Source organism: Scyliorhinus canicula, chromosome 2 (assembly GCF_902713615.1).
Source record: "Scyliorhinus canicula chromosome 2, sScyCan1.1, whole genome shotgun sequence".
Lineage (NCBI taxonomy): Eukaryota > Metazoa > Chordata > Chondrichthyes > Carcharhiniformes > Scyliorhinidae > Scyliorhinus > Scyliorhinus canicula.
Window position 1 is genome coordinate 28,830,223 of NC_052147.1, and position 25,976 is coordinate 28,856,198.

General features: G+C 47.1%; 1 protein-coding gene across 7 annotated transcripts in view; it reads right to left on the bottom strand.

Annotated features, from left to right (window-relative positions):
* The window catches only part of LOC119951685 (protein unc-79 homolog), a 269,084-nt gene that overhangs the window by 83,324 nt on the left and 159,784 nt on the right, over positions 1-25,976 (bottom strand). For 6 of the 7 annotated variants that reach the window (XM_038774915.1, XM_038774945.1, XM_038774935.1 and 3 more), the window contains 3 exons: positions 17,583-17,745; positions 16,588-16,737; positions 14,201-15,415 (listed from right to left, as the gene is read on the bottom strand). In XM_038774915.1, the coding sequence (XP_038630843.1) occupies positions 14,201-15,415; positions 16,588-16,737; positions 17,583-17,745 (1,528 nt within the window). The remainder of the gene's footprint in view (positions 1-14,200; positions 15,416-16,587; positions 16,738-17,582; positions 17,746-25,976) is intronic. The other variant, XM_038774926.1, reaches the window with a different exon arrangement.

Sequence of the window (25,976 nt, forward strand, 5' to 3'; positions counted from 1 at the left end):
AACAATTACTTTACAAAACTATTTTCAGCATCATACTTTTTTTTGTAGACTATTTTCGATCAAGTCACAGAAAATATTGATTCATACACATTTTTCCTCAAGAAACTAAGTTTTACAGCTCTTAAAACCAGCTGCAAACTTACAGAATCCACTGCCAACATCCTGCATGCTCCCATTGACCAGAAACAGAACCGGACTAGCCTTATAAATGCTGTGGCTACAAGAGCAGGTCAGAGGCTGGGAATACTGCAGAGTAACTCACCTCCTGACTTCCAAAACCTGCTCAACATCTGCAAGGTACAAGTCACGAGTGTGATGGAATTCCCTCCAATTTCTAGGATCAGAGCAGCTCCATCAACACTCAAAATGCACAACACCATCCAAGACAAAGCAGTTTGTTTAATCAACATCCCGTCAACCAATTAAAAATTCACTTCCTGCCCCACTGATGCACAGTGGCATGTGTATACCGTCGACAAAATGCACTTCTGCAACTCACTCAAGGTAAATTGAATAGCACCTTCCAAAGTTGCTGGGGGAACTACTGCAACTGTTCATTCCTGTCTGGCACAAAACCAAAGGGGGTAAGAGGGCCAATCCATGGCTTACAAAGGAAATTAGAAATAGTATCCAATCCAAGGAAGAAGTATACAGATTGTTGGCCAAGAAAAATAATAGGTCTGAGGATTGGGAATAGTTTAGAATTCAGCAAAGAAGGACAAAGGGATTGATTAAGAAGGGGAAAGTACAATACGAAAGAAAGCTTGCAGGGAACATAAAAGACTGACACTAAGAGTTTCTATAGATAGGCGAAGAGAAAGAGATTGGTAAAGAGAAATGTAGGTTCACTGCAGAATGAAACAGGGGAATGCATAATAAGGGGCAAAGAAATGGCTGAGCAATTGAATATATACTTTGGTTCTGTCTTCACAAAAGAGGACACAAGTCAGATACCAGGAATGCTAGAAAATGAAAAGTTTAGTGAGAGGGAAGAACTGAGGGGGATCAACATTAGTCGAGAAATGGTGCTGGGAAAATTGATGGGATTGAAGGTGGATAAATCCCCAGGGCCTGAGAATCTGCATCCCAGAGTGCTTAAGGAGGTGGCTCTGGAAATAGTGGATTCATTGGTGGTCATCTTCCGGGATTCTATAAACTCTGGAATTATTCCTGTAGATTGAAGGGTAGCACACATCACTTCAATATTCAAAAAGGAAGGTAGAGAGAACACAGGGAATTATAGACCAGTAAGCCTAACATCGGTAGTGCTTGAATCCATTATCAAGGACTTTATAGTGGAAGATTTAGAAAGCAATGGCAGGATCAGTCAGAGTCAGCATGGATTTATGAAGGGAAAATCATGCTTGACAAAGCATGATCTGGACAGTTTGGGCGAGTGGGCAAATCAATGGCAGATGCAGTATAATTTGGATAAGTGTGAGGTTATTCACTTTGGAATCAAAAACAGGAAGGCAGATTACTGCCTGTTTGGTTGTAAATTGGGCGAGGGGAGTGTGCAGTGGGCCCTGGGTGTCCTTGTGCACCAGTCCCTGAAGGTAAGCATGCAGGTGCAGCAGGCGGTAAAGAAGGCTAATGGTATGTTGGCCTTCATTGCGAGAGGTCTCGAGTATAGAAGCTGGGATGGGTTGCTGCAATTATACAAGGCCTTAGAGAGGCCACACCTGGAGTATTGTGTGCAGTTTTGGTCTCCGTTTCTGAGGAAGGATGTTCTTGCTCTCGAGAGAGTGCAGCAAAGATTTAACTAGACTGATTCCAGGGATGGCGGGGCTGTCATTTGAGGAGAGATTGACTAGGTAGGGATTGTTCACGCTGTAGTTCAGAAGAATGAGGGGGATCTCAAAGAGACTTATAAAATTCTAACTTGACTAGACAGGGTAGATGCAGGGAAGATGTTCCCAATGATGAGCATGTCCACAACCAGGGGTCACAGTCTGAGGATTCAGGGTAAACCATTTCGGACAGACATAAGGAGACTTTTCTTCACGCAAAGAGTGGTGAGCCTGTGGAATTCATTACCACAAGAAGTTGATACTAAAACATTGAATATATTCAAGAGGTGGCTAGATATAACACTTGGGGAGAATGGGATCAAAGGCTATGGGGAGAAAGCAGGATTAGGCTATCGAGTTGGATGATCAGCCATGATCATGATGAATGGCGGAGCAGGCTCGAAGGGCCAAAAGGCCTCCTCCTGCTTATTTCTTCTATGTATCTATGTAAACCCATGACTTCTTCTACCAGAAGGACAAGGGCAGCAGATACATGGGAGCATCGCAGAACCCAGTTGGGTCCCAGCCTGACGCTCAGCCTCTGGTGCAGGGTTGCCCGGAGCTGACATTATGGTGCGGCCAGGACTTTCAGAGGAAGATGTCAGCAACACTCCAGCAAGTCCATAGCCTTTTGAGGAGTCCCAGCGGCTACGGGAGCAGATATCGCCGGCAATGCGTGGCACCGGGGCCAACACTGCTAGGGTGGCAACCACAGTGGAGAGCCTGGTGCACAACGTCAGCAGCATGAGTAAATGTGTCCAAGGTATCACGCATTCGGTGATGGCCACAGTTGAGGGCCTTGGCAGAATGTCTGACTCAATGGGGAATGTGACCCCATACCAGGCTGACCATGATGACGTGCTGCGGAACATGTCCCACTCTCAAATGAGTATGGCTGAGATGCTGCAGAGTTTGTCCAGTCACAGGTGGGCATTGCCGAGACACTGCAGAGCATGGCCCAATCACTGAGTGACATCGTCGAGGGTTTCAAACCTTGATACAGATATCCGGGAACTGCCAGGTTTGTCAGAGCCAGACGACGCAGATGCAGCCGGGGTTCGAACCAGCTAAACCCCCGTCCCGAGGTGAACCCCGGGGCCCTATGGGCACCAAGCGGAAGGAAGGAGCACTGTGTGGCAACCCGGACTGAGTGGGGATGGGTGACCAGCAGCTCCCCCGCGCTCCACCCTTCTGATGAAGCCGCGTCTCAAGGTCAGCACACGGGACAGAGCGGCAAGGCTTTGCCTGTGCCATCGACAAGTGCACCGAGGCCATCCTGCCCCAGAGGACAGCCCACCAGGGACATCGAACGCCATGGGACATGGGAAGCAGGTGGCTGCCTCCACCTTAGTAGTGCTTCCTGGGGACACACCTAGACATAGCGGTAGAGCTAGGAAGGTTAAGCACATTGAGGATCACTGAGGGCACCTGGGGAGGGGGGAAAGGGTGGGGGGTAGGTAGGGGATGAGGGTGGTGGGGAGAGTGGGGCAGCACCACTGGGAGTGCAGAATTACTGGGCACCTATGAAACATTAAAAACCCTTGCGCACAACCAGCATGGCGCCTCTGTCACGTTCTTCTGCATTGCGGCCCGACCTCCGAACCCTTGGCCCATTCTCTACAGGCATCTCCCCCCGCAGCACGTAGAACTCACCCACGCTCCGTCCATGGACTTAGCCCCTGTCCTATCCCCTGGGTGCTCGGATGTTGACTGCTGTGTGTGTGGTGTTCCTTCCCGCAGTGGGCAAGCAGAGTGTCCATGCATCAAGGTGTGATTGGGATGCTAGACAATGACTCCAGCATGCGACATGGCCCGCCCACCCTCAGGAATCCACTTGGGTTGTGTGAAGTGCTCACCACCATGATTGGCAATTCCGTGTCAGCAATAGCCTTCAGCCACACGGCCAGAGGCCTCGGAAGTCGGTGGGGGTTAATGGGTGGTCGGAGGGGCAGGCAGGCAGGGACTAGGGTTGCCCCGGGATTGATAACGCACAATCCAGCGTTGGCATGCTGGTGTTGCGCGTGGTTCTCCTTCGCACCCCCTCTCATGGTGGCCCACCACTCCAGCGGGTGCGCCCACGTCTACCCAAACCAGCCGATGGTCCCCAATCCCCCGCCAAGCACGGGGGTGTCAAGCCCAGCGCCCCCAGGTTCTTTGTCTTTCAACAAACATGGCTACTCACCTCCCCAGAGAAGCCCTTCCACAAAGTTCACATTTTTCAAAAGGAGTACTAATCTGTGATCATTTTCTGGGGAGGCAATGAATCACGGGAGGCTGTTGAATATGGGGTCACTCCTGTTAAATGTATAGAAATAGGGCTTAGACCATAAGACATAGGAGCAGAATTAGGCCATTCGGCCCATTGAGTTTGCCTTCTACTTTTCCTGCCTTCTCCCCATAACCCCTGATCCCCTTAGTAATCAAGAATCTATTTATCTCCATCTTAAAGACACTCAGTGATTTGACCTCCACAGCCTTCTGCGGCACAGAGTTCCACAGATTCACCACCCTCTGGCTGAAGAAATTCCTCTTCATCTCTGTTGTAAAGGATCGTGCCTTTAGTCTCAGATTGTGTCCTGTTCTTCTAGTTTTTCCTACAAGTGGAAAAATCCTCTCCACGTCCACTCTATCCAGGCCTCCCAGTATCCTGTAAGTTTCAATAAGATCCCCCCCTCATCCTTCTAAACTCCAACAAGTACAGACCCAGAGTCCTCAATCGTTCCACATAAGGAAAGCTGTTCATTCCAGGGATCATTCTTGTGAACGTCCTCTGGATCTTTTCCAAAGCCAGCACATCCTTAGGTATGGGGCCCAAAACTGCTCACAATACTCCAAATGGGGTCTGGCCAAAGCCTTAAGCAGCCTCAGAAGTACATCCCTGGTCTTGTATTCTAACCCTGTCAACATGAATGCTAACATTGCATTTGCCTTTCTAACTGCTGACTGAATCTGCACGTTAACCTTAAGAGAATCGTGAACAAGGACTCCCAAGTTCCTTTGTGCTGATTTCCTAAGCATTTCCCCATTTAGAAAATAGTCTGTGCCTCCATTCCTCCTTCCAAAGTGCATAACCTCACACTTTTCCACATTGCATTTTATCTGCCACTTGATTGCCCACTCCCCTGTTCAAATCCTTCTGCAGCCCCCCCTGCTTCCTCAATACTACTTGTCCCTCTACAGATCATTGTATCATCTGCAAACTTAGCAACAGTGCCTTCAGTTCCTTCATCCAGATCGTTAATGTATTTTGTGAAAAGTTGTGGTCCCAGTACAGACACGTGAGGCACACCACTTGTCACTGGCTGCCATCCTAAAAAAGACCCCTTTATCCCAGTTTTAGAGCCGGGGGGATCTGTACCGTTGGGACGGTCTCCACCTGAACCGATCTGGAACCAGTGTTCTAGCGGAAAGGATAAATAGGGTGGTCAGTAGGACTTTAAACTTCTGAGTCGGGGGGAAGGGAAAGGGAGAGCGACAGGGAGTAGGGAGTTAAATGGAAGGATAAGCAGCAGGTTAGCATGTGTGCAGGTGGGTTTAAGTTCAAGGCAGATTAGGAATGAAGCAAAAAGGAAGGATAACTTAGGACATCTCATGATGTCCAATTTCTCTAATAATGATAAGAAAGTCAGCATTAAGGCACTTTACCTGAATGCTCGTAGCATTCGTAACAAAGTTGATGAATTAACGGCACAAATCATCACGAATGAATATGACTTGATAGCCATTACGGAGACATGGTTGCAGGATGGTCACGACTGGGAGTTAAATATCCAGGGGTACCAGACGTTTCGGAGGGATAGACAGGTATGTAAGGGAGGTGGAGTAGCACTAATAATCAAGGACGACATCAGGGTGGCATTGAGGAATGATATAGGTTCTATGGAGAATGAGATTGAATCCATTTGGGTATAAATTAGAAATTCTAAAAAGAAAAAGACACTGATAGGCGTAGTGTATAGTCCACCAAATAATACCATGACACTGGGACGGGCAGTTAACGAAGAGATAACTAATGCCTGTGAAAAGGGTACAGCAGTTATCATGGGAGATTTTAATCTGCATATAGATTGGTCAAATCAGCTCGGTCAGGGTAGCCTTGAAGAGGAATTCGTTGAATGTATCCGGGATAGTTTTCTGGAACAATATGTAATGGAACCGACGAGAGAGCAAGCTATCCTAGATCTGGTCCTGTGTAATGAGGCAGGAATAATTAATGACCTCATCGTTAGGGATCCTCTTGGGAGGAGTGATCACAGCATGGTTGAATTTAGTATACAGATGGAGAGTGTGATGATAGAATCCAATACCAGGGTCCTATGCTTGAACAAAGGGGACTACGATAGAATGAGGAAGGACCTCGCTAAAGTAGACTGGAAACAAATATTTTATGGTAGGACAGTTGAGGAGCAGTGGAGTACTTTCAAAGAAATCTTTCATAGTGCTCAACAAAAGTATATTCCAGTGAGAAGGAAGAATTGTAAGAAAAGAGGTAATCTACCATGGGTGTCTGAGGAGATACATGAGGCTGTCAAATTGAAAGAGAAGGCTTACAAAGTGGCCAAGATCAGCGGGAAACTAGAAGATTGGGAAAACTTTAAAGGTCAGCAGAAAGCCACGAAAAGAGCCATAAAGAAAAGTAAGATAGAACACAAAAAAAAAACTGGCACAGAATATAAGGACTGATAGCAAAAGTATTTATAATTATATAAAACTAAAAAGAGTGGCTAAAGTAAACATTGGTCCGTTAGAGGATGAGAGTGGTCATTTAGTTATGGGATATGATGAAATGGCGGAGGAATTGAACAAATATTTTGTATCGGTCTTCACAGTGGAGTACACTAATAACATGCCAGCAACTGACCGAGAGAAGAAGGTAGGTGAGGACCTGGAAACCACTACTATAACGAAAGAGCAAGTGTTGGGCAAGCTAATGGAGCTCAGGATAGATAAATCTCCTGGCCCTGATGGAATGCATCCCAGGGTACTGAAAGAGATGGCTGGAGTAATAGCAGATGCACTGGCGGTAATTTTCCAAAATTCGCTGAACACTGGGGCAGTCTCAGAGGATTGGAAAACAGCAAATGTGACGCCACTGTTTAAAAAGGGAAGTAGACAAAAGATGGGGAATTATAGACCGGTTAGCTTAACCTCTGTCGTGGGGGAGATGCTTGAGTCTATTATCAAGAAAGAGATAGGAGGGCACCTCGATAGAAATTGCCCCATTGGACGCACGCAGCATGGATTCATGAAGGGCAGGTCATGCTTGACGAATCTCTTGGAATTCTATGAAGACATTTCGAGCAAGGTAGACAAAGGGGACCCAGTGGATGTGGTGTACCTAGATTTCCAAAAGGCCTTTGACAAGGTACCGCACAAGAGGCTGCTGCATAAGATAAGGATGCATGGTGTTAAGGGTAGAGTACTAGCATGGATAGAGGATTGGTTGTCTAACAGGGAATAAATGAGTGCTATTCTGGCTGGCAATCAATGACGAGTGGTGTGCCTCAGGGATCGGTGTTGGGACCACAATTATTTACAATTTATATAGACGATTTGGAGTTGGGAACTACGTGTAAGGTATCCAAGTTTGCAGATGACACGAAGGTGTGTGGCAGAGCAAAGTGTACTGAGGACTGTAAAACCTTACAGAGGAACATTGACACATTGAGTGAGTGGGCAAAGGTCTGGCAGATGGAGTATAATGTCAACAAGTGTGAAGTCATGCATTTTGGTAGGAGTAACAATAGAACGGATTATTACTTAAATGGTAAAAAGCTGCAGCATGCTGCTATGCAGAGGGACCTGGGTGTACTTGTGCATGAGTCACAGAAGGTTGGTCTGCAGGTGTAACAAGTAATTAGGAAGGCAAATGGAATTTTGTCCTTCATTGCGAAGGGGATTGAGTTTAAAAGTAGAGAGGTAATGTTGCAGTTGTACAAGGTGCTGGTGAGGCCACACCTGGAGTACTGTGTGCAGTTTTGGTCTCCACACTTGAGAAAGGGTGTACTAGCACTAGAGGGAGTGCAGAGGAGGTTCACTAGGCTGATTCCGGAGTTGAGGGGGTTATCGTATGAGGAGAGGCTGAGTAGATTGGGATTATATTCACTGGAATTCAGAAGGTTGAGGGGGGATCTAATAGAAACATATAAAATGTTGAAGGGAATGGATAAGATAGAAGTAGAAAGGATGTTTCCACTGGTAGGTGAAAGTAGGACAAGAGGGCATAGCCTCAAGATTAGGGGGAGCAGATTTAGGACTGAATCAAGGAGGAACTTCTTCACCCAGAGGGTGGTTAAAGTATGGAATTCCCTACTGAAAGGAGTAGTAGACGCTACTTCATTGAATATATTTAAAGATAGGGCAGATGTTTTTTTGAAAAATAAAGAAATTACGGGATATGGCGAGAATGCGGGTAAGTGGTTCTGAGACCACGAAAAGATCAGCCATGATCTTATAGAATGGCGGAGCAGGCTCGAAGGGCCGGACGGTCTACTTCTGCTCCTAGTTCTTATATTCTTATCCCCACTCTCTGTCTTCTGCCAGTCAGCCAATCCTCTATCCGTGCCAAGATCTTACCCTTGACACCATGGGCTCTTAACTTATTTAACAATCTCCTATGTTCCACCTTGTCAGAGGCCTTCTGGAAATCGAAATAAATCGCGTACACTGGTTCTCCTTTGTCTAACTTCCTTGTTACCTCCTCAAAGAACTCTAACAGATTTCTCAGACATGACTTCCCTTTGACAAAGCTGTGCTGATTCAGTCCTATTTTATCATGCACTTCCAAGTACTCCAAAATCTCATCTTTGATAACGGCCTCTAAGTTCTTACCAATGACCAAAGTCAGGCTAACTGGCCTATAATTTCCCGTCTTCTGCCTTCCTCCCTTCACAGCGGTGTTACATTAGCTAGTTTCCCGTCCTCTGGGACCCTTCCTGCCTCCAGTAATTCCTGAAAGATCACCACCAATGCCTCCACAGTCTCCTCAGCTATCTCTTTTAGTCCGTCCAGTCCAGGTGATTTATCCGCCTTTCAATTTCCCCAGAACCTTCTCCTTAGCGATGGCTACTGCACTAAGCACTGCCCCCTGATTCTCCTGGAGTTCTGGCATTCCACTAGTGTCTTCCACCATGAAGACTGATGCAAAGTAACTATTCAGTTCCTCTGCCATTTCTTTGTTTCCTATACTACTTCTCCAGCCACATTTTCCACTGTCTATTTTTGCCTCTCTCGTACCTTTTATATATTGAAAAAAACCTCTTCCTGTCTTCTTTTATGTTACTATCTGGCTTGCACTCATATTTCATCTTCTCTCCCTTTATTGCATTTTTAGTTGTCCTCTGCTCACTTTTAAAGGATTTCCAATACTCTGGCTTCCTACTAATCCTTGCCACTTTGTATGCTTTTTCTTTTATGCTGACCTCGACTTCCCTCGTCAACCATGGATGCCTTGTCCTCCCCTTTGCATGTTTCCTCCTCCTTGGGATGAATTTCTGCTGTGCCTCCTGAATAACTCCCAAAAACCCCTGCCATTATTGTACTACTGTTTTCTCTGCAATGGCAAAATGGCTGCTGAATAGAGGACACGCTCCTCCTACTGGGCGGAGCCAGCAGGCAGGGGCTACCGGCGAACCTGTAGTACAGGTCCTACCTTATATCACCTAATACAGGTGTAAAGGTGGTTTACCACATTCACCCCCTGTTAACAATGAGTCCGGCGGGGGTGGTGGAGAACTATATACAGTAGTGAATTTAAGTACAGTGTTTTATCAGGGAAAAGACAAAAAAAATGTCCTTCGAAAGTCCGGTGCCAGTTAGAGATTCAACCAGTCTGGTGCCTTGACGTTCCGCTGGGAGTGACGTAGTGGTGGCGGCGATGTCGATGCTGACCTGATGTTGGATGACTCCGGGAGCTGAAATCCTCTTCACCTCTGGCGTGGGCCCTCTGGGAAGGAGGGATGGTCCTGGTGGGGTTAATGTTGGGAGCGCCGGGGGGAGGGGAGGGTGGCGCCGGGCAGGAGGGGTGTGTATGGGTGGAACCTGCTGGTGCCAGGTCCCTGAGGGAGACAGTATCTTGCCAGCCGTCGGTGTACGCCACATAGGCATACTGGGGTTGGCATGGAGCAAATGCACCCTATCCACCAATGGGACGGCCTTGTGGAGTCGGACGTGCCTACGGAGCAGGACCGGTCCTCGAGCTGCGAGCCAAGTGGGGAGCGACACCTCTGATGTGGACTCCCTGGGGAAGGCAAAAAGACGTTCATGGGGTGTGTTATTCGTAGCGGTGCACAGTAGTGACCGGATGGAGTGAATCAGAGACTGGGAGGTTCCTGGACCGTAAGGCCAGTTGGACGGCCCTCCATACCGTCCCGTTCTCCCTCTCTACCTGTCCATTTCCCCGGGGGTTGTAGCTGGTCATCCTGCTGGAGGCGATACCCCTGCTGAGCAGGAACTGACACAGCTCATCACTCATGAATGAGGATCCACTGTCACTGTGGATGTAGGCAGGGAAACCGAACAGAGCGAAGATTGTGTTTAGGGCTTTGATGACGGTGGCAGACGTCATATCGGGGCATGGGATGGCGAAGGGGAATCTGGAGTACTCATCGACCACACTGAGAATATACGTGTTTCGGTCGGTGGAGGGGAGGGGCCCTTTGAAATCTACGCTGAGGCGTTCAAAGGGGCGGGAGGCCTTCACCAGGCGCGCGCGGTGCGGCCGGTAGAAGTGCGGCTTGCACTCCGCATAGACCTGGCAGTCCCTGGTGATTGTCCGTACTTCCTCGACGGAGTAGGGCAGATTGCGAGCATTGACAAGATGGTACAATCGTGTGACCACCATTGGCGAGGGTGCTTCTGCTGGCCGCAGAAGTAACATCGGGGGCCCCCGGATGCGCGGGTTGGTGTGTAGCGCAGGCGTACTGGCTGGGTGAAGCCCCGGCTGGGGTGGTTGTCTGTGGGGTCCACAAGAGATAGGAGGGGTGGGCCGCATGGCCGGAGGGGTCGGCCTGAGCATTACGTGAGGCGACTGTCATGGAGACTGCTAGCTTTTTAGTCTCAGCTAGGTCGAGCGTGGCTCCTTCTAGCAGTCTTTGGCATATGAGGTCCGACACAATCCCCATTACAAACGCATCGCGCATAAGAAGGTTGGAATGTTCGGTGGCCGTAACGGCCTGACAGTCACAGTCCCGGACGAGTGGGATTAGGGCCTGCCGGAAGTCTTCTATGGACTCAACAGGGAGCTGAGAGCGAGTGGCGAGTATGTGCCTGGCGAAGAGTGTGTTCGTTTTCTGTGCGTAGTTGTCTTTGAGGAGCGCCATGGCGTCTGCGTAGGTTGGGGCATCCTGGATGAGCGGAAACACGTTGGAGCTCAACCTTGAGTACGGGATCTGTATCTTCTGAGCCTCCGTCGGAGGGGTGGTTGCTGAGTTGATATAGGCCTCAAAGCAAGCTAGCCAGTGATTAAAGTCCTTTTTGGCTTGAGTGCGGATCCAGCTGCAGGCGATCTGGTTTGATTCGGAGGTCCGTCTTTTAGAAAACCTTACTGCAGTAAATTGATGCACGATCAATTGTAAAAAGTCTCAGATTGGATACAACTGTGGGTTTATTGCAGTAAGATGTGTGGCCCCCCACAGCAGCTGGCGAAATGGCTGCTGAATAGAGGACACGCTCCTCCTACTGGGCGGAGCCAGCAGGCAGGGGCTACCGGCGAACCTGTAGTACAGGTCCTACCTTACATCACCTAATACAGGTGTAACAGTGGTTTACCACACAGACATACCACAAATTCCTTTTCTTGGGATCCACTATCAGCCTCCTGTACCAGCCTCCCCGGACAGGCGCCGGAATGTGGCGACTAGGGGCTTTTCACAGTAACTTCATTGAAGCCTACTCGGGACAATAAGCGATTTTCATTTCATTTCACTACCAATCTGATTTTCCCAGTCCACCTCCATATTGAATTCCCCATGATTATTGTAGTATTGCCTTTCTTATATGCCTTTTTCCATCTCTTGATTTATTTTCTGCCCCACATCCTGACTACTGCTAGGGGGCCTGTACATAACTCCCATCAGGGTCTTTTTACCGTTGCGATTTCTCAACTCTACCCACAGAGATTCTATGCCTTCTGATCCTATATCGCTTCTTGCTATCAATTTAGTTTCATTTCTTACTAACAATGCAACCCTGCCCCCTTTGCCCATCTGCCTGTCCTTTCGATAGGACACATAGATTTCATAGAATTTACAGTGCAGAAGGAGGCCATTCGGCCCATCGAGTCTTGGAAAGAGCACCCTACCCAAACCCATACTTCCACCCTATCCCCATAACCCAGTAACCCCACCTAACACTAAGGGCAATTTGGACCCTGAGGGCAATTTAGCCTGGCCAATTCACCTAACCTGCATATCTTTGGACTGTGGGAGGAAACCGGAGCACCCGGAGGAAACCCACGCACACACGGGGAGAACGTGCAGACTCCGCACAGACAGTGACCCAAGCCGGGATTCAAACCTGGGACCCTGGAGCTGTGAAGCATTTGTGCTAACCACTATGCTACCATGCTGTTCTTGTATATTTAGATCCCAGCCTTGATCCCCTTGCAGCCTTGTCTCTGTGATACACACATCGTGCTGGCCAATTTCAATGTGCGCAACAAGCTCATTTACCTTGTTCCATATACTGCGCGCATTAAGGTACAACACCCTCAGTAATGCATTGGCCACCTCCCTTCTCACACTTGTCACCTTTTTAGCTCTGCCTGAGGGTGATGTTGTTCCCTTATTTTTGTTCTCTACTTCCCCTTCAGTTATTGCACCTTCTAAGCTAACGCTCTGGTTCACACCCCCCGCCATACTAGTTTAAATCCTCCTAAGTGACTCGAGCAAACCTCCCAGCCAGGATATTGGTGCCTCTCGAGTTTAGATGCAACACGTCCTTCTTGTCCCACCTGCCCTGAAAGAGATCCCAATGGTTCAAAAATCTGAAACCCTCCCTCCTACACCACTGGTTTAGCTGCACTATCCTCTTATTTCTAGCCTCACTGGTACATGGCACAGGGAATAATCCTGAGATTACAACCGTCGACGTCCTACTTTTTAGCTTACTGCCTAACTCACTGAACCCCTTCTGCAGGACCTCATCACTCTTCCAGCCTATGTCGTTAGTACCTGTGTGGACGACCTCTGGATGTTCATTCTCCCCCTTCAGGATGTCCTGTGTTCATTCAGGGAGGCAGCATACCATCCTGGCGTCCCTTTCACGTCCACAGAAGCTGTGCTCCTTACTATTGAATCCCCTATAACTATCGCTCTCCTGCACTTTTCCCTCCCCTGCTGAGCAACAGGGCCAGTTGTGGTCCTGTTCTGGCTGCTGTTATTTTCCCCTGATAGGCTATCCTCCCAACAATTTCCAAAACGGTATACCTGTTAGAGGGGGACAGCCACAGGGGATTCCCACATTCACTGCCTGTCCTTTCTAGCAGTCACCCATCTGTCTGCCTGCACCTTGGGTGGGACCACATCTCTATAACTCTTAGCTATGACACTTTCCACCACCTGCATTCTCCTAAGTGCATCCAATTGCTGCTCCAACCGAACCACGCGGTCTCTGAAAAGCTGCCATTGGGTAGACTTCCAGCAGACGTAGTCGACCAGAATGCTGGCAGCGTCATGGATCTGCCACATCTCACAGTGGCTTGTTCCGTATACCGCGCGCATCAAGGTACAACACTCTCACAGGGGCTTAAGTGGTGATAATTGTTTCTTCGTCACGCTATGGCGAGATCCTGATTTTGCATATGGGTGCAGGCCAGTTATATCACAAATTGTTTGCCACCTGGTGCGGTTTTTGTTTTCGGCCTCTCACACTATTCACCAGTGTTGTTTCACTAGAGCAAAAGCACAACGACGCCGGAGAATAGTCCCCCATGTTTTTTTGAAATGTTCATGAATAGATCATGATGCAATGTCTGATTTTCGTGATGGTCAATAACAAAATCCTTAGTTATTGATAACTATTGCTGTTTTTAAATAGCTGCTTCAAAACATGCATGTAACCAATTTAATATCATAATAATGAAAGCTCAGAGTAAGATAAATAAGGTAGAATTATAAAGGTGACATTTCTGTCCAAGACAAAATTGCTGCACTTATTTACACACACATGAAATATATATATTTTTTTAAATGTCCAACTCTTTCTGGTTTGATTCAGTTTGGTACATTTACACAAGTTAAATTTATTTATTGGTTTCAGATTGTAAACAATTTTGACTCAGTCAACTGTCGTGCTTCTCACAAGTTACTTCATTAACGGGTAAAAAATGCCCACTGGGAAACACATGGAATCACCATATGTTGAAATAGATTTGGCTGTGACACCAAGATGAACGCATCTTAAATCCTTACCAGTGTCTCTCTGATCTCCAATTCTGTCCAAAATGTTGAAGGAGATGTCAAGGTATTCCCTCTGAATAGCACTTACTGCAATCTTCCTTTGCTTCTTCTGCCGTGGGACAATCTGGATTTTGAATTCTGTTTCTTCACCACTTTCATCTTTTTGGTCTGTATCTTTATCGGTAGATAGCTCTGCGTTTGACCTTTCATTCTGTTCAATTTCCGTAGGAAGTTTGAGAAATACCGTTTTAACCATGGGGCTTGGTAATGGGCTTTCATATTTCATTTCATTTCTATGTAGGTCATCAGTGTCATCCTGCGATATTTCCAGCACAGCAGATGATTTCTTGAGGTTTTCCCGTTTCTGTTTAAGGGTTAGTGGACTATCACAACCAGAACACTTTGAATTTTTCTGTGGTGTTAAATTTTCAAAGTCTTTTTCATCTGTAAGAGCTATTGATAAAATGTTCTCAGTATCTAGCAAAGAGGTATTACCAAAATCCAGACATTTTGAGTCTTTTGAACAATCTTCAACATTGACTTTTACAACTGGTGTGACAATCAAGCTAAATGATGCAGTATTGTGACTTACTGAATTAGTTTTCCCATTTGGTTTGTTATTAGGGGTATTCTGCATTTCATATTCCTCATCACTCTCTACAATTCTGAGAGGAGGGAGAGGCACGAAAACCAGCGAATCACTATCAGAACTTGATAGAATTGACTGCTTCTCATGGGCAGAAGATGAGTCAGAAGATAAGTCAATCAAGTTGTTTTCTCCTTTATGGAAGGAAAGATGCTTCTCAGGAGATTCAAGTTTGACCTCAAATGTTTCTGTATAACTGAGTCTGACTTCTGGTATAACTGGACGCCTCCCTTCTTGAGAGTTTTCTGCAGATGAAGACCTTTCCTGAAGTTCTCCAATTTCTGCACTGACAGACAAATCCAGCTCTGGTCTTCTATACATGCTTTCCATTGGAGGATAGCAGGAAGGAACGCTTGGTTGTCTTCCAGATTCACATCTATCCAGACACGACTTTCTGCGATTTTCATCTAAAGAGTATAGGACAGAATCTGCATTTCCCATGTCAAGTGACTGCTGCTTCATTGCATACATTTTTTTCTTTTGAGCAACAGACTCCTGCAATTGTGGAGATGTACCACAGCGCATTATACTGTCCGGCAGAAGGCTGGAATCTCTGTATTCTGACAGCTCTATCTCGGAGCCTAAAGGAAAAAGCATTACGGTTACAAAAGGAATTTATACATGCAATTTCAATTAAACCGAACAAAATTCGCAATTACACATTATTAGTTACAAAATGTACAAATCATAAACACACTTTTTCCACATTAAATAACACTTACAGAGTGGATAGGTGCTGAACTAAAACATTGTGGGTACTATCCAGGCATATGTAAAATTTAACTTAATTTACTTATGTGTTTGCATTTACCCCAAATTGAGGATACAAACAGATATGCATGTTGTGATTCATTATTTATTCATCATTGAGGCAACAATACTAAGAATTTCCATTCCAAAAATTCAGGGCCATAAAATTCAAACATGGCATGCCAGCAAATGAGAAATATAACCTGCTTTAGATGAGAGGGCTTTGAGCCCTGGGACAGTAGGTTGGACAACCTGATGTAGGCCATTGTGCTGTCAATAACATTAACCTCTCTATTTACTTTTGGAAATCTAGCAGTTTGGCAGCATGGTAGCACAGTGGTTAACAGTTGCTTCACAGCACCGGGTTCGATTCCCAGCTTGGGTTACTGTCCGCGCAGAGTCTGCACATTCTCCCAGTGTCTGCGTGGGTTTCCTCCGGGTGCTCCGGTTTCCTCCCACTGGTCCTGAAAGGCGTGCTTGTTTGGTGAATTGGACATTCTGAATTCTCCCTCTGTGTACCCGAACAGGCGCTGGAGTGGGGTAGCTAGCAGATTTTCACAGTAACCTCATTGCAGTGTTAATGTAAGCCTACCTGTGGCAATAATAAAGATTATTATTATTATTGTTGGAATTGGATGGCCCCATCATACCGAGTGTTGTTCAGTGCATAAGCAGATGGAGGAACTGCTCTGCTGATTTTTTCAATCATTTTGGTGGGATGTGGACAACACTGACATGGACGGGGCGGAACTTTAAAATCAAATGATTTGACATATCGCCCCATTCTGCTTACGCTGGCCACATCTTAAGTCACTATGCTTACCAGCTTGCACATGCAGGAAATAGGAGCACATCAAGGTCAAAGGTGCTTTGGCTATTTCCTGACAGGTGTGCAGAGGATGGAAAGCTCGCAAGATCACAGGCTTTCTACTCTGTTGCCATGGAATGATGAATTACCTCTGACAGCCATATGTTTCTCCTGCAAAGGAGAAGAAAAACTTACTCTTCTGTGCATTCATCTCGACTGGTTGATATTTTACCGATTTACTCCCCCCTATCCTCTTCAGTCGTGCAAAAAAGGTTTGTGGTTCCTTGTTGCAAGCTCCAGTTGGGGTGTCATGTACATCTGATTCATCAAATACGCTATCTTCTTCTGGCCAAGGGGAAAAAAATGAAGCATCAAAATACTCTGCAGATGGGTCTAAATATTACAGACACTTCAATAACTGTTTGCACTAGCAGAAACTGCTTATTTGACATCAAAGTGCCGAAGAAACAACCAAAAGTGGTTTCTTGTTTAAAACACAGCTTGGCTTCACAAGATCAGTCTCCACATATGCATCAACATACAATTTGACGGAGCAATAAAATTTACAGTGCCCATAATTTTCTAATGGTCATTTCCTAATAATTATCCAGGACATGGCTATTTTTCCCCAAGGGGAGGATAAAATGATGGTAAAGTCAAATTAGAGAAATTTTTGTCAGAAAATAAATTTTGTGACACAGCAAATGAGTAATTTGCTACAGGACATGTGGTATGTGCATGCGTGCGAGGAAAAAGTTGACTTTGGGCCTTTGGTTCTCAAAAGCTTCCACCTTCATTTTTTGGCCAATTATAAATTAATTGAAGAGTCTGATTGCTGTGATTATTCAGCATCTCCATTATCATTGAATCATGCAACTACCAGGTTGGAACCAAGAGCACTGGCATTGGCAGAGGTCTTGAAACAGATCGCCGGCCTATGATCTCAACCCGAGAAGGTGCATCGGCAAGAAGACATGGCGATTAAGATAATAATTAGGCAGGAGGAAAATAATCAAAACTATTTATTGGAAGCTGTAGTGTTCTATAATATGGCAATTACATTATACCATTTGTAACGCCTCCAGGCTTTAAACTCCAAAGTAGATTAATAAAACTTCCACACAAATCAAAAGATATGAGTTCATCTTTATGCTTTATAAAAATCAGCAAACATTGCTAGTTGACCATACCTTTTTCTTTTTCGCTGTATTTGCTAATGTTACTATTATCATTGTAAAGGGGTCCAGCAGTGGGATGGGGTTTACAGCTGTGGTATTGTGCATTTAGTGTATTAATCGTGATATAGATCAGATGCAATACAATCTTGCTGAAATCAGAGTCTCTGTAGGGATACTAGAAGTAAAATAAAGAAAGTTAGTACAACATATAAGTGATAAAATGCCTAAATTTTTAAATAAATGTTTTTTCCTGTTCCTTTCTCATCACAGAAGTTACTTGCTCCCATTGTAAACTTGAAAGAGTATAAGATGATGTAACATCAACTATCTGTCGATGTACCATTTGTCAATATACTCTGCCGATTATTCTTTTTGTTTGTCTACTATGTACGTACTGTGTACTTTTCACTGTACTTCAGTACATGTGACAACAAATCAAATCAGGTCCTTCCTCTCCATACCATTTATGACATGTGAACAATAGCAGTCGGCTTAAATGTTTGAAAAAAATCAACTCTGTTCTGCCACTACCTCTTCCCAGAGAAATGTCTGAATTTATTAATTTTCCTCTTTCTTTGTTGTCAAACTAATTTTTTCAGAAGGTGACAAGTTAGCCAATGAGCTCATATAACATTATATGCTTGAGAAGAACATTAACTTGATGGCTTTCTAAAAATCTAAGCATATTAGATGTTCTTTTACGTTGTCATTTTTTTGCAAAACATGCAGTAGATTTGAGGGGCAAATCTACTTCAAAAACCACATTAGGTGCTCCTTTAACCAAAATGTTTTCCACAGGTTAGCATTGCATAAAGCACTTTTTGCCTTTTCCCCCCACTGCAAGTTTCTCCTTCATGTCTGCTCACTATTTTTAAGTTTGGTACTGAGATTACTCAAGATGCTATTGTTCGAACCAACAATTCTATGGACACAAGCTTGTAGGATTAGAATAGCGGTTTTAATATACTTACAACAGAGCCAGCCTGTTAGCCGTTGAACTTTCGGTGAACTGGCTGGCTGACCCTGTGGCACTGATCTTTATACAGCAGCTCCCGGGGGGAGGAGTCCTGGGCGGAGCCAAGGGAGGAGCCCAGTACAACTCTCAAGCATTCCCAGAGCTACTCCCACTGGAGGTCAGGTAGTGCAACTGCACTTACAATATAGACACATGTATATACAGATTATAATCCGGTGTGAATCACATTCACCACATTCACCCCCTGTGAAACAAATCGAGTCCAGCGGGGGTGGTGGCTCACAGAGTTAGTCTGTCCGGTGGACGAATTGTTCTTTTCGATCTGCGGAGCACCGGGGTTGCAGCCTCTTGCGGAGGCTGTGTGGGTGTTGAGAGCTGGGGTACGATGGCAGACTCCGAGGCGGGTCTCATCCGAACTTTATACACCTCTGGCTCGACCGGAGACTGGGGGCGGGCTGGTTCTGGCGCGTGGAACCGGTGGGGTGAGCTTGCTGAATCGGGGGCGCGAGGGGGCAGCGGCATAGGGAACGGGGTAAGGGGTTCCTCAGTGGGGGTAGGGGGGGGCTGGATCCAACGGGTGCCAGGTCCCGAAGGGATACTGTGTCCTGGCGACCGTCCGGGAACTCCACGAATGTGTACTGGGGGTTGGAATGGAGGAGGCACACTTTTTCAACAAGGGGGTCAGTTTTGTGCCCCCTGACGTGCTTCCTCAGGAGGACCGGGCCTGGTGTCCTCAGCCACGCCGGAAGTGAGACTCCCGTGGCAGTGCCCCTAGAAAAAATGAAGAGTCACTCGTGAGGGGTTTGATTTGTAGCTGTTCCGAGGAGGGATCTGATAGCGTGGAGCGCGTCTGGGAGGACTTCTTGCCATTGGGAGACTTGGAGCTTTCTAGACCGGACGGTCAGCAGGACGGTCTTCCAGACCATCGCGTTCTCCCTCTCCACCTGCCCGTTCCCCCTGGGGTTGTAGCTGGTAGTCCTGCTCTAGGTGATGCCCTTGTCAAGCAGGTACTGACGCAGCTCGTCACTCATAAAGGACGAACCCCGGTCGCTGTGACCGTAGCTGGGGAAACCGAACAGGGTGTAGACACTATGCAGGGCCCTAATGACTGTGTGGGAGGTCATATCAGGGCATGGAATGGCAAAAGAGAATCGGGAGAACTCGTCGATGATGTTGAGGAAATAAATGTTCTTGTTGGTGGAGGGGAGTGGCCCTTTGAAATCGATCGCAAGGCGTTCAAAGGGCCTAGAAGCCTTGACCAGGTGGGCCCTGATTGGTCTATAGAAGTGCGGTTTGCACTCCGCATAGATCGGGCAGTCCCTGGTGAACGCTTTTACCTCCTCGTTGGAGAAAGGCAGGTTTCGGGCTCTGATGTAGTGGGCGAGCCGGGTGACCCCTGGATGGCAGAGGTCCACGTGGATGGCTTTCAGACGGCTGATCTGCGCGCTGGCGCATGTCCTGCGGGATAGGGCATCCGAGGGCTCGTTGAGCTTCCCCGGTCGATATTTAATATCGTAACTATAGGTGGAGAGTTCGATCCTCCACCGAAGGATTTTATCATTTTTTATTTTGCCCCTTTGCGAGTTATCAAACATAAAGGCAACCAATCGTTGGTCGGTGATGAGGGTGAACCTCCTACCTGCGAGGCAGTGCCTCCAGTGACGAACAGCCTCCACGATGGCTTGCGCTTCCTTCTCGACTGAGGAGTGTTGGAGTTCTGAAGTGGAGAGGGTACGGGAAAAAAATGCAACGGGTCTCCCTGCCTGATTTAAAGTGGCAGCTAGAGCTACCTCTGAGGCGTCGCTCGCAACCTGAAAGGGAGTGGATTCATCCACCGCCCGCATGGCTGCTTTGGCGATGTCCTCCTTGATGCAGTTGAAGGCCTGGCGCGCCTCAGCTGACAGGGGAAATTGTGTGGCCTTAAAGAGTGGGTGGGCTTTGTCCGCATATTGAGGGACCCACTGGGCGTAGCATGAAAAGAACCCCAAGCACCGTTTGAGGGCCTTGGGGCAATGAGGGAGGGGGAGTTCTAAGAGGTCATGCGGTCCGGGTCTGGGCCCAGGACTCCGTTCTCCACGACATAGCCGAGGATGTCCAGTCTGTTTGTGCGGAAAATGCATTTCTCCTTGTTATAAGTGAGATTTAATTTCTGTGCCGTTTGGAGAAAGCGGTGGAGGTTGGCGACGTGGTCCTGCTGGTCATAGCCGCAGATGGTAACATTGTCCAGACACGGAAACGTAGCCCGCAGCCCGTACTGGTCTACCATTCGGTCCACTGCTCGTTGGAACACCAAAACCCCGTTAGTAACGCCGAAGGGAACCCAGAGGAAATGGAAGAGGCGGCCGTCGGCCTCGAACGCCGTGTAGTGGCGGTCCTCCGGGTGGATTGGGAGCTGGTGGTATGCAGACTTCAGATCCACCGTGGAAAATAGCCGATATTGGGCGATCTGATTAACCATGTCTGCAATTCTGGGGAGGGGATACGCGTCTAGGAGCGTAAAGCGATTTATGGTCTGGCTATAGTCGACGACAATGCAAAATTTTTCCCTGGTCTTGACGACCACCACCTGAGCTCTCTAGGGACTATTACTGGCCTCTATGATCCCCTCACTGAGCAGCCGTCGGACCTCCGATCGGATAAAGACCCTATCCTGTAGGCTATATCGCCTGCTGCGAGTAGCTACTGGTTTGCAATCTGGAGTGAGATTGGCGAAGAGAGGAGGGGGGGTAGATGCGCAGCGTGGCTAGGCTGCAGATAGTGAGTGGGGGCAGGGGCCCGCCAAAGCTGAGGGTGAGGCTCTTGAGGTTGCACTGGAAATCCAGGCCTAATAAGAGTGGCGCGCAGAGGTCGGGCAGGACATAAAGTTTAAATTTAGAATAGCTAGCGCCTCGAATTGTGAGCGTAGCGATGGTGCGTCCTTGGATTTGGACTGAGTGGGAGCCCGAAGCGAGGGCTCACCGGCAAAATAGAAAGCGAACAGCGTCTTACCAGCTCTGGATGTATAAAGCTCTAGGTGCTACCGGAGTCAAAGAGGCATGGCGTGCTGTGCCCGTTGACCTGGACCTCCGCCATCGAACTTTGTAGGTGCTTGGGGTGGGATTGATCCAGGGTGACCGTGTTGAGTTGCGGGCCGCGTGGTGAGAGCCCGGCGAAGTCGTATTCTTCCGATGAGCTTTCTGAGCATGCCGATGCAGATGAGGCCCGTGGATCGCATGTGGTGAGCGGCAAGGAAGATGGCGGCCCCCATGAGTCGCACGTGGCCGGCCGCATAGTGGGGGTTTGCCAAGATGGCGGCCCCCATGGATCGCACGTGGCGGGAGGGGGCGGAGTCGGGGCGTAGGACGCAGCGTTTCGGGCCCCGCAGGCCCGCTGGTGTTGGGAGCGGTTTGTTCTCTCTGCAGGGGAGTTAAAAACTGGGTCCCTTTTCACGAGGCACACTCTGGCATAGTGGCCTTTCTTCCCGCAGCTGCTGCAGGTCGCGGATCGGGCTGGGCAGTGCTGCCGCGGGTGCTGGCTTTGGCCACAGAAATAGCAGGCTCGGGCAGCTGAGTAGCTGGCTGGGGCAGCAGAGTAACTGGCTCTGGCAGCGCGGTAGCTGGGGGGCCATGCAACACAGGCCTGGGGGGGCTGTTGGTCGGAGGTCCACGATGAGGTCACGGGGTCCGCGGGAAACGACGTGAGGCTGCGGAAGGAAACTTCCATAGTGGTAGCAGCCTCCACAGTAGTGTCTAAGTCCTGGGGCCCCTTTTCTAGCAGTCTTTGGTGCACATAGTTAGACCTGAGGCCCGCTACGAAAATGTCCCGCACAGCAAGCTCCCTATGTTCAGCTGCGGTAACATCTTGATAATTACAGTCATTGGAAAGATTGTTCAATTCCCTTACAAACTCGGCAAGTGTTTCTGTAGGCCGCTGACGGCGAGTCGTAAACATGTGGCGTGCATAAACTTCGTTAATGGGCCTAACGTACATTTTGTCCAATATTGCCAGCGCTGCAGTGTAAGAACCGGCCGGATTCAGCTGTGTGGAGATTCTGTGGCTTACCCTCGCGTGCAGTAGGCTGAGTTTTTGTTCCTCCGTTGTTCACGCGGTGCTGGCTTCTGCCAGGTAGGCTTTAAAACATCTCAGCCAGTGGGAAAAAATTTCCTGAGCCTCTGCATCCTGTGGGTCGAGTTCTAGGCGTCCGGGCTTGAGAGCTGCTTCCATGATTTCTTTGACTGTTTCCTAAGTATATTAAATTGTTGGAACCAACAATTCTACGGACACGAGCTTGTAGGATTAGAATAGCGGTTTTAATATTCTTACAACAGAGCCAGCCTGTTAGCCATTGAACTTTCAGTGAACTGGCCAGCTGACCCTGTGGCACTGATCTTTATACAGCAGCTCCTGGGGGAGGGGTCCTGGCCGGAGCCAAGGGAGGAGCCCAGTACAACTCTTGAGCATTCCCAGAGCTACTCCCCCTGGAGGGCAGGTAGTGCAACTGCACTTACAATATAGACACATGTATATACAGATTATAATCCGGTGTGAATCACATTCACCACAGCTCTCAAGCCTTTCAATGTAATCCCTTAAATTGTGGAGATCCTGAAATTACTGACAATTAATTTCCTCAATTGTGTGGCTAAAAGTTCCAGAGTGTTTTGAAAACTTTCACCAAATTGAGAAACCTAGGAAAAGAATTGACTCCCATTGTGTAGAACACATGAAGGCTGAAACGGGAGAATCAGAAGCACAGGTTTTTCAGTAATAATGATGGCAAAGCCTTCAGGGTCCATCATCATTATTCCGTGAAACCAACAGCAACCTTTGGTGTCCGCGCATATGCGGTTATACGTGAAAATCCAGAAGTTGTTGTCAATGATTCCTCACTCCTCCACACAGTGCTGTCACAGTCCTCACAAGTGAAAGTCATCTAGAAAACACTGCATACTGTCACTATAAAATTCTTGAAAAGTTTTGTCTTGTTGGATGAGGAGAAATGAAGTTCTAAACTGCATAAGTCTGAAAACCGCCCTGGTTCTGAAAGGCTAACTTTAAAGGTGTGGAAAGTCAATTATTTAAATCCCATGATACAAATTAAAATTTGTTCCTTTTAATTTGTAAATGCTGAAATATCATGAACTTTAGTTCCATGTTTACATCCAAACCTTTATTTTGCGTCCTGTAAAATTGTAAAAATGAATGATTAAACCTGCTCGTTACTCTCTGCTTTGCATTCAGTGAAAACTCTTTTCAGTGATTGCCTAATAATCTGCTTTATGACATCATTGTTGCTGAACACCAAGTGGCTGGATTTCATGTCCATGTCAAATCGGAGGCTATGGGGATTTGAAAATGGTAGTCAAAGGCCTGATTCTGGGATAAGGTTTCAGATAGAGAGCCCATAAGCAGCAATCCCACCCTTGCCATCTCCATTTCAATTGTAGGCATTTTAGTCACCCCGCTACTTCTCTGGAGTTGGGCCAATTTTGTAAGGTGACTTGATTCACGGCATCTGAGAAATCTGAACCATGTCAGAAGCCGTATCTGGAGTTGGGGATATTTTCACAGCTAAATTTAAACAGTGTTGACAACTTCACATGTCATGATGTAATGGTGTATGCTAAGTTAAATATGTTTTTGACAGTGATTAATGATCGAGATCTTTTCTTAAAAGTTAAGTGATCATTAAACTGAGCAGTCTTGTGAAAGTATTCAGCTGCATTAGAGTACTTTCTTAAATGGATAAAATGTTGCATTTAATTGCATTGAGATTAAGATATTAATGTCATAATTCTCCCACTCCGTGAGATTTAGGGTGTGATTCAATGAAAAAGCTTCTAAGTGTGGTAGGGAAAAGGAACTGCTGTGAACTTCCCAGCGCTCGACCCGGCGAGGCCATCACCACAATCCAACGTTAATTGGTCCATGTAAGAAGTCCGCACTGGTGTCAAATCATGGCTCACCAACTCATCCCAACCGAGACTAGAATCCCTGGTTATCCCTCACCCCCCCCCCCCCCCACCCCCCCCCCACCCCACTCCAAGCACAAGGGCAGCAAACCTAGAGCCGCCAGCTCTTTGCCTGTGAGCAAAGATGGATGCTCACCTCTTCGGGTTCCCGCAGCAAACACTCCGCCATCTTCATGTGACCACTTGCTGGAAGATTATTCAATCACAGGAGGCCGTTGGATAGAGAGTGGTTCCCGTTATTTGTATGGAGATTGGGCTTAAGTGGTGATTATTGCTTTCTCGCCATGCTACGGCGAGATCTTGATTTCGCCCATGCTAGCAGGCCGGTTAGATAGCAAATGGATTGGCGCCCGGTGGGGTTCTCGATTTCGGTGTCACCTGCTGTTTAACGGCCTCATCACACTCTCGCTTGAGCGCACCATGGCCACTGAATCGCGTCCTTATTCTTTTCTTTGACTGAAAGTTAAGTCACCTGTTCATCCTTTTGAAGCAGTGGAGAAGTTAGCGAACTGCTCCTCAACTTCAATGACTTCACTGTATTCCTCTCTAAAGGTTTTTTTCATACTGTACATTGGAATCCCATCATGAATGCTTGGCTGAGCTCCAAGCCCACTAATGGATTTGGCAGGGGTTGCTGGTACAGCTGTCAAGGGGTATTGTGAGCTTTGTTTGATTGCCAGTATTATGTGCATCTAATAGATTTGGGATTTTCTGAAGAGGTTTTTAAAGGGTTCTATGTTTTTTGTGACAGTTTTACAAGTATTTAACTGGGTTAATGTTTTGTTTCTCAAGTCAAGTTAGAATGGTTGTCTTTGATTGACAGTTTTATAAGTTTATACGAGGATCAAAGTGTTTTGAAGGTGATTTTGAAAGTTTTTTAAATTTTTGACAGTTTTATGAACATCTCAGAGTCTTCCAACTGCTATGATAGTAAATACTGGGCAAATGGGCATGGGGTATGGTGAAGTTATGGAAGGTCTGGGGGTGGAAGGGGGAAAGAGTTGTGAGGGCGAGCTTTCCTCACACTCATTTACAGAACTGAGCCAATGTCTCAGCAAATGGAGGCTAGCCTTCTAGCCTGCCTGCCTCACCTGCCTTTTGTCCCACCCTTGGGTCAGCGTCCAGAGTCAGGGTTCCAACATGAGGTTGGCACCAACACTGCCATGAATTTAGCACAGGTGAGTGTTGCCAGGCAGGAGGCGGGATCACAACGTTGGGTAATAGCCCAACTCATGACTCCCACCTTGAGGTTAAAATTTGGACCCAGAGATAGCATTCAGTTGGTGCCAGAATAACATTTGTGTTGGCAAGGTTGAAATCCACATCACACATTTCACTAGTTCTTTGTGAATAGCTTTCTTTGAGGTCAGCAATGAGCCCCATCATTTTACCACACATGGTAAAATCAATGTCAAAACCTCAAGGTCTGGTGATACCAAGTATGATCTTGGAAATGAAAGAAGACTGAGAGTGAAATCT